The 8,619-nt window shown below is 41.6% G+C and overlaps 1 protein-coding gene across 1 annotated transcript; it reads right to left on the bottom strand.

The window, feature by feature from the left end:
• Nucleotides 1-1,377: 1,377 nt before the first annotated feature.
• On the bottom strand, nucleotides 1,378-5,173 carry LOC128734302 (uncharacterized protein C05D11.1-like). Its single transcript, XM_053828419.1, has 8 exons — nucleotides 4,874-5,173; nucleotides 3,690-4,816; nucleotides 3,538-3,633; nucleotides 3,130-3,462; nucleotides 2,656-3,073; nucleotides 2,345-2,594; nucleotides 1,938-2,271; nucleotides 1,378-1,859 (listed from the first exon to the last, which is right to left on the bottom strand). Exons 1-8 carry the CDS (start codon nucleotides 4,974-4,976, stop codon nucleotides 1,494-1,496), a joined length of 3,027 nt encoding a protein of 1,008 aa, XP_053684394.1. The 5' UTR covers nucleotides 4,977-5,173; the 3' UTR covers nucleotides 1,378-1,493.
• Between the last annotated feature and the right edge of the window lie 3,446 nt (nucleotides 5,174-8,619).

The raw sequence follows: 8,619 nt of genomic DNA, 5'->3' as shown, positions 1-8,619 counted from the left end.
GTTGGACTGTGAGAACTTTCAAGCGATCACTGTTCTCAATCTCGCCCACAAAGTGCTGTTTCAAATCATTTTCTGTCGTCTAGTTCCCACGCTCCATTTGTTCGTTGACTTCAAAGTCGCATATGAGACTACCGGCCCGAAAAGAGGTATATAAAACCATGGACAAGAACAGCTTGCCCAAGAAGCTCATCAAACTGATTCAATCTACGATGTATGATATACAGTGCTGTGTTCGGATCTCGGGTGTATTGTCAAGTTTATTCGAATCACACAGAGGGCTTCGTCAAGCTGATGGTCTCTCCTACCTGCTGTTCAACAAGCACTACAAGGTGTTATGAACAGGGTTGCCACAGATTATTTTGTGTTTAACAGACACCAGCCGTGAGATCCGAAGGCGTATTATAAGCGGAAGTCTCTACGGGGATGAAACGTGGATAATGCTCGAGGAGGAGGACAATGCGCGTGGTCGGAGTTTTCGAACGACGAGTGTTAAGAACGATCTTCGGCGGCGCACAGGAGAACGGAGTATGGTGGCGGAGGTTGAGCCATGAACTCGCACAGCTCTATGGCGAACCCAGTATTCAAAATATGGCTAAAACTGGACAGATACAATGGGCAAATCATATTGCAAGAATGCTGGACAACTACTCTGAAAGATGGTGTTCGCTTCCAATCTGGTAGGAACAAGTCGACCTGGGGCGCAGTGAGCCAGATGGTTTGACTAGGTGGAACGAGATCTGGCGGAGAGTACGCAGTTTTTTAGCATTAGAAATATGTATCAAAAAATGAATCGATATTTAATGGAAATAAAAATAACAGCAATAAAATTTGAAGGAAGCATAGCAAAATTATCTGCATTTGAAATCTCAATAAAAGTTCAAACATTTTTATGAAATGTACTTCTATTAAATGAAAAGGCTTTGTTTCTATCAAAATTATCAGGCTTAAATTTCGCACTAACATATCTCAGTCCTAACATAATAATGTGGTAGACTAATCTCAAGTTTTTAGTCTTGACCTTGAAATGTGGTCATACATATATATTAATATTTTTTTGAAACGATGGTTCTACAATTGATGAAGGGACGGTAGGGAAAGAAATGAAAATTTTTTGGTGAAGGAGGGGAAGAGCGGAAAGGAAGGGGGGGGGGGGGGGTATTGGTAGCTATGCTTGACAAGTAGTCATTTTGACTCCTACCTTTTGTCCAATGCTGGAAGGTGCATGGGTCGAACCAAGCTATAATCTGAGATTATAACCGGATTCGAACCCACAACACCCGCCAGGGCATGTGGTTCGCTTGTAATCCACAATCTTTAATACTTCGAGAGGGTGTTACATTCATTATAAATAAAATTCAAATTCATTGTGACAGGGCATTTAAGGTTTATTTAAAGTTACAAATAAGAACTCTATCATGGATAGTATCGAGATAGTAGCATAGTACGCAGCGTTTGCAAATGAATAATTCCAAGTATTCGAACCGGCAAATTATTTAAGCCAAAATGCTCTCCTCCAAGCTGGTTTCCACTTTTAGATTGTGACCAAGTTGTTTAAATGCCGCAGCTACATCCGCTGCCTTATCCGGGTGGCACACGATTGCCGTCTTGGCGTCGGACGAGAATAATTGCCGAACGTATTTATTGCCAACACGCGCCAAATCAGCCTCGGTAACGTTACCGACCTGCTGTACCAACGCCTGATTGTAACCTGCTGACACTTGCTTGAAGCTGGACAGGAACGACTGAGTCACTACGTTGCCAATACTCTTTTCGCGTGCAATTATTTCAAATATAAGCGAACTGCGAGCCGATTCCAACAGCGTCGGGTCCCATTTAGCATCCTCTAGCAATTGTTTCTCCTGAAAATAATTTAAAACATGACAATGAAAAGCCATAGAGGTATCACAAGAATACTAGAGTAACTGAAAAACACCCACTGTAATTGATTTCGCTTCTTTGTAGGCAGCAACCACGTTGGATGCACGGTAGAGTGTAAAGTATAAAAGTCCTTCATTCGGTCGAGGAACGATGTTGTAGCCGTAGGAAAAACCTTGACCCCGAATTTGCCGCCACAATGCTCCCTCCAGCTGTGTCAGGTACTGCAAGAACAGAAGTAGTGGTGCCAAATCTGCATCGTTGAAATCTTTTATTGCGTTAGAACTTTGATAGAGGAAAGCACTTTCAACACTTCCCAAACCGACTACAACGCCGTTGAAATCTTCCAGGGTACCTTTGAACTGCATCAATTGCCAATCAGGAATGACTGATAATCTAAATCAGGTAAAAGTTAGTACATTTACATATTTCGTGTATTTTGAGATAGCTGTTTCTAAGCGAGACTTACTTATTTTTGTGAACTCCTTCGGTATTAACAAGTCTCGACCAAGGTCCTTCCAAATCGATTTGAAGTTTGGCCATTTCTACCCAGTTAGCAGCCAGATGTAATGCCAGATTTTCGGGTCTAGTAATAATAGCTCGAACATTGTTTAAATCGTTGATAACTTTTTTGACACCGGCAGGATTGTTAAGCTGCTCGATCAGTTCACTCAAAAACTTTTGCTGTTTTAACAGGGAACTCACACGAACGTGACTATCTGTTAAAAAAGAAGTGTACGTTATTTTTCTAGAATTCTCTAAAATATGACAATAGAGCACCTGATCCATAATACATAGCTTTCAGGAGATCTCGAACAATGGAGTTTCCTTCCCGTTTAGCTTGCGCAACATCATTTACCATTTTCGATGCACAAACCTTTATACGTTCAGGAGTAAACTCCGTGTTACGCAACAGTTCCGCAATCCAGTTGATACCGATTTCATACTTGGTTGGAATCACTTGCATGAACAGTGTTGCTGCAGTACTAAAAGGTCCCAAGCTGAAACGACTTCTCGTTTCGATACCTAATTTTGCTTCGGTTTCAATTGTGTCCGACTCCAGGGCCGCTACAACGGATTCGTACGGTATTAATTTATCCCCACGTCGAACAGGCGATTCGGTCAAAAGTTCCATCAACAATAGCAGGTATGGACGCGAATGCGCTTCCACTGGTTCCGTATTCATAGTGACCATAAGCTAAAGAGAAAGTCAGTTTAGTAAACGAACATGACTTAAGAAATATAATATCTCACATAACAGAAGTTAGTATGCAAATGATATGCTTCTGCATAAACCGGCAATTTCTGTAGATTTAAACCGGGTGGATTATTTTCTTCGCTTGATTTAAAAATTTGAACGGGGTGAAACTTTATTCCGTCGGTAGAAGGTACCGGAATTGAGGTCAACATATCATCAGGTGGAGGAATTTCATTGGTAGCCATCGCATCGGTCAACTGCTTCGCTTTCTGAGCTAGTCCTTCCGCTCCTAAAAAGCCTTTCTGTTGTTCAACCCGATCATGCTCTTCCTTAGCGTAACGCTTTTGTTCCTCGATGCTTGGAACTGCACGAACTACGACATTATTCGCCTGTAAGTTGAAAACATAACTAGTACTATTCAGAAGAGTTTCAGATAAATCCAGCTCTGGATTGAGGATACTCACATTTACAAGATACTTAACTAGTAAAGCACGCCAGAATTCTTCATCCTTATTTTTCAGCTCTTGTAAGCACCGGTTTGCGTTTAAACGGGTATCAAACTGAAATAAAGTAACATATTATAGCTCATGCTAAAAGCGATTCTCTCGCTACGTACATCCTGAGGCACCTCCCCATACAGTACATCACCAATCACGTGAAATGCCACGTCGTCGTGTGGGTTACTTTCCAAATTTCTCAATGATTCTAAGATATATCTTTCCAATACGCTGGCCATTCGCTTCATATCTATTTTTTCTTCACCAGATGCAATTCTTTCCAGTATTTTCATTAGCTTAGGGTAGATGGCTTCCATTTTATCCAAGATAACGTTTTCAAAGCCGATGTACAACAATGATTCGGAATTTTCTGCTATATTATAGCCCACACGACTCGCGTAAGGATTTTCGATTTCAATAAATTCTTGTTGTAGCGGGCTTACAGATGTATCGGAAAGATAGCGCAACAGAACAGAGCAAGCGGTCAATTCCCCGTACTCACTGGTTGCTTTAGGCCCTCGCCATGCCACATCTAGCAAACCACAATCTTCCTCGTCGGCTGGATAAACTATTCTCAGCGTCTTGGATTCAGCCAAGGGAGCGACAGGAGTTTGCCATGGCCGTACAAAAGGTGGAAGTTCACCTTTAGCAAGAATTTTTTGCTCAATAGGTTCCAGTGCTTTGAAAATGTCCTCCGGGTTTATCTGCCCCGTAATGATCACGTGCAAATTATCCGGCCGATAAAATGCCGCATGGTATGCTCGAACCTTTTCATTGTTTGTACTGGTTCTCAAATTGGCCATAATACCGCCGGTTTCCGAGCTATAAGCACAATTTGGATAGATAGCGCGAAGCATTTCTAGTTGAATTCGGGATTCGCCTGTATTTTCACGACCTTGCATTTCGCAGTAAACTACACCACCATCTTCACCCTCTTCCGTGACATGATGGACCTCTGTTGTAAATCCAGCATCCGTTAGAGTAGGATAGAGAATGTGGTCCAGGTAAACTGGAAGCAACGAAAGGAAACCTCCACTCCCGGCTGTAGTCATAGTGTAACATGTATGGTCCGTATCCGTCCAGGCATTAGTTCCGGAAGCGAGGCAGCGGTTAGCGACTAAATCCAAAATTCCTTTGTAAGGATAATTTTCCGAACCCAAAAAAATCAAATGCTCCAATGTATGTGGCAGTCCATCGTCATCATGTGCCTCTGTAGCCAGCGTGAAATACCCATTGACTAAGGGTCCTAAAAAGAACAATCATTCACTACACAGATAATATATAAGAAGATGATCAACGTTACCTTCTACTTCTCCAACAACAACCGTCAAACCGGTACGTTCCGAGCGGTATTTGTGAACCGGAATGACTCCATTCGCTTTGGCAGTGCTGATCAACTTAAACATCGTTTCACCACTTCTTTTCGGATCAATAGCCGGTTGCTGAAAGAAACAAAACCGATGCAGATACAGAAGCAGGAACAAATAAAACGGAACTAAAGCTACAGCAAATTTTTGCCACACTATTTTTATTTTAAACGATACAATTACAGGACAAAATAGTTTTAAGAAACGGAATAATTTGAAGAATTAAGATGAAAAACGCGGATTCACAAACTCGTAATTTCAACCAGAATTAACAGGCGAACGAGGAATGACAGCGAAAAAAACACTTTTGTTTAACTTTGCGTGTACTGTGTGAGAGTGTAGTGGTGAGAGAAGGAAAAGCTAGCGTTAATCAACTAAAAGGCGAAAGTATACATACCTAAACTCTGCTTTCCCAAATATTTTATAGAAAAAGCAGCAATATTAAATATAATTTTTTTTAAATTTGGTTTGATGCCTAAGATTTGGGCTCTACGTAAAAACGTAGTAAATTCTTTAAAATATCCCAAGGAAAAAGTATGATATTATGGGCCCTATTCTGTAAGTCACGTCGAGTGTCACTTTTCTCGACTAGTCGACTTTTGGTATTATGTAAGTCACATGCGACCCGATTTTGTCGAGTAACTCGACTGAGTCCACCGCCAAAAAGCTAGTGACTAAACGGTTAGCAAGTGACGCTTGAGCTAGCTTTGTTTTGGTCCTGCATTGAGCCGCTATGCTGCCCGTTCTTCTTGCACTCGACACTCGACAGTGACTGAGTCGAGCCGAGTTGCTCGACGTGACTTACAGAATAGGGCCCTATGATTGTATATATTTTTGGATTGTCAATACTCTTGGGCGCACTACAAGCCAGGGCTTATCTTGAAACATTATAATGCAACAAATCTCATATATTCGAGGTACGCTCATGTATTTGGCAAATTTTTGTAATTTTATTGGCTACTAGCTGACCCGACAAACTTCGTATTGCCACAAATTTAACTGTGTTGTACATAAATCGTGAATCTCGGATGACCTTTGCACAATCTTGAGTTTTGCAAGTTTCTGGGGAGTTCATGGGTGTTTTAATATACAAATTTTCCTCACAGTAAAGTAGAAAACAACTCCCCCCTTTGCTTTGCCCGATAAAATAAAGCGGATAGCATTTAATTATTCGCCATCATTACAAACCATTTCGCCGAATACCATTTTGCGGAACACCAATTCTCGGTTGACCATAACGCAGAATACCATTTCGCGAAAAACCTTACGCGGGATGCACCATTTCACGGAAAATCTTCGTAGAAAGTACCATTTCGCAAAGGTGACCCAACTGAAGGAAAGTAATAGAGGTCAGTGGATCTAGGAAAATAAATAAACCAAGATAGAGGTGATCTCTACGGGGGGCTACCCCCCGCAGTGGCCGGTGCTTCCGACGGCAGGTCGCCGGAAACACTCGAGGCCTGTGGCCGTCTCATGCTGAATTATCTAATGTTATTATTGATAGTTTTTGGTGGTCTTGTTATTGATTAATATTTTATGAGGCAAAAAATTTTCGAGTTCGATTAGTTTTTGAGTTACGCAAAAATTACTGTTTTATTTGTATGAGAGTCCTTATCCCCCTACCACAAGGTGAGGGGTCACAAACCATCATTAAAAAAATTCCTGCCTCCAAAACCCCCCACATGCCAATTTTGGTTCCATTTGCTTGTTTAGTTCTCGAGTTATGCAGAAATTTGTGTTTCATTTGTATGGGAGCTCCCCTCTTAGTGGGGAAAGGGGTCTCTAGCTATCATAAGAAGCTTCCCTGGCCCCAAAAACCCCGATATGCAAATTTGCACGCCGATCGGTTCAGTAGTTTTTGATTCTATGAGGAACATTCGGGCAGACAGACAGAAATTCGTTTTTATAGGTATAGATTTGTATGGGAGCTTCCCCTCTTAGTGGGGGGAGGAATCTCTAACCATCATAAGAACCTTCCCTGGCCCCAAAAAACCCTATATGCAAATTTTCACGCCGATCGGTTAAGTAGTTTTCGATTCTAAAAGGAACATAGGGACAGACAGACAGACAGACAGTAATCCATTTTTATAGGTTACTAGCTGACCCGACAAACTTCGTATTGCCACAAATTAAACTGTGTTGTACATAAATCGTGAATCTCGGATGACCTTTGCCACAATCTCGAGTTTTGCAAGTTTCTCAGGAGTTCATGGGTGTTTTAATATACAAATTTTCCTCACAGTAAAGTAGAAAACTACTCCCCCAACTTCTAGAGTTATGAGAAAATTTGTATTTCATTTGTATAGGAGCCCCCCCTCCTAAAGCAGGAAGAGGTTTCAATTCACCATAGAAAAAATTCTTGTCTCCAAAAACACCCACATGTCAAATTTTGTTCCATTTGCTTGATTAGTTCTCGAGTTATGAGGAAATTTGATTTCATTTGTGTGGAAGCCCCCCCTCTTAAAAGGGAGAGTGGTCATTATTCCCCTCCTAGAGGGGAGGAATCTCAATTTACCATAGAAAACAAATTGCGTACAAAAACACCTACAGGCTAATTTGGTTCCATTCGCTTGATTAGTTCTGGAGTTATGCGGAAATTTATTTTTCTTTTGTATGAGAACCGCGCTCCTAAAAAGGTAAGGGGTTCTAATTCATCATAGAAAAAATTCATGCCTCCAAAAACTCCCACATGCCAAATATGGTTCCATTTGATTAATTAGTTCTGGCGTTATGAGGAAATTTGTATTTAATTTGTATGGGAGCCCCCCCCCCCCTTCTCCTAAAATGGGGAGGGGTCCTAATTCATCATAGAAAAAATTCTTGTTTCCAAAAACACCCACATGTAAAATTTTGTTCCATTCGCTTGATTAGTTCTCGCGTTATGCAGAAATTTGTGTTTCATTTGTATGGGAGCCGCCCTCTTAGTGCGGGGAGGGGTCTCTAACCATCATAAGAACCTTCCCTGGCCCCAAAAACCTTTATATGCAAATTTTCACACCGATCGGTTCAGTAGTTTTCGATTCTATAAGAAACATAGAGCAGACAGAAATCCATTTTTATAGGCATAGATTTGAATGGGAGATCCCCCTCTTAGTGAGGGGAGGGGTCTGTAACCATCATAAGAACCTTCACTGGCCCCAAAATCCCTTATATGCAAATTTTCAAGCCGATCGGTTCAGTAGTTTTCGATTCTATAAGGAACATAGAGCGGACAGAAATTCATTTTTATAGGCATCGATTTGTATGGGAGCCCCCCCTCTTAGTGGGGGAGGGGTCTTTTGCCATCGAGAGAACCTTCCCTAGAACCAAAAACCTCTACATGCAAATTTTCACGCCGATCGGTTCAGTAGTTTTCGATTCTATAAGGAGCATACGGGCAGACAGGCAGAAATCCATTTTTATAGGTATAGATTTGTATGGGAGCCCCCCCCCCTCTTAATGGGGGAGGGATCTCTAACCATCATAAGAACCTTCCCTGGCACCAAGAACCCCTAAATGCAAATTTTCAGCCGATCGGTTCAGTAGTTTTCGATTCTATAAGGAACATAGAGCAGACAGAAATCCATTTTCATAGCCATAGATTTGTCTGGGAGCCCCCCCTCTTAGTGGGGGGAGGGGTCTCTTGCCATCGAGAGAACCATCCCTAGCACCAAAAACCTCTACATGCAAATTTTCACGTTGA

The sequence above is a fragment of the Sabethes cyaneus genome, chromosome 2 (assembly GCF_943734655.1).
Source record: "Sabethes cyaneus chromosome 2, idSabCyanKW18_F2, whole genome shotgun sequence".
NCBI lineage: Eukaryota > Metazoa > Arthropoda > Insecta > Diptera > Culicidae > Sabethes > Sabethes cyaneus.
Note: the sequence above shows the minus strand (reverse complement) of the source record. Positions and strands in the feature narration are given on the sequence as shown.

What these genes read in the sequence shown, in the direction of transcription:
- LOC128734302 (XM_053828419.1), bottom strand. Translation starts at nt 4,976, where the DNA reads ATGTTTAAGTTGATCAGCACTGCCAAAGCGAATGGAGTCATTCCGGTT. An exon ending in GAAGGAGTTCACAAAAATAA is followed by an intron (nt 2,272 to 2,344) that starts GTAAGTCTCGCT and finishes TACCTGATTTAG; the next exon opens with ATTATCAGTCATTCCTGATT. An exon ending in AAGAAGCGAAATCAATTACA is followed by an intron (nt 1,860 to 1,937) that starts GTGGGTGTTTTT and finishes AATTATTTTCAG; the next exon opens with GAGAAACAATTGCTAGAGGA.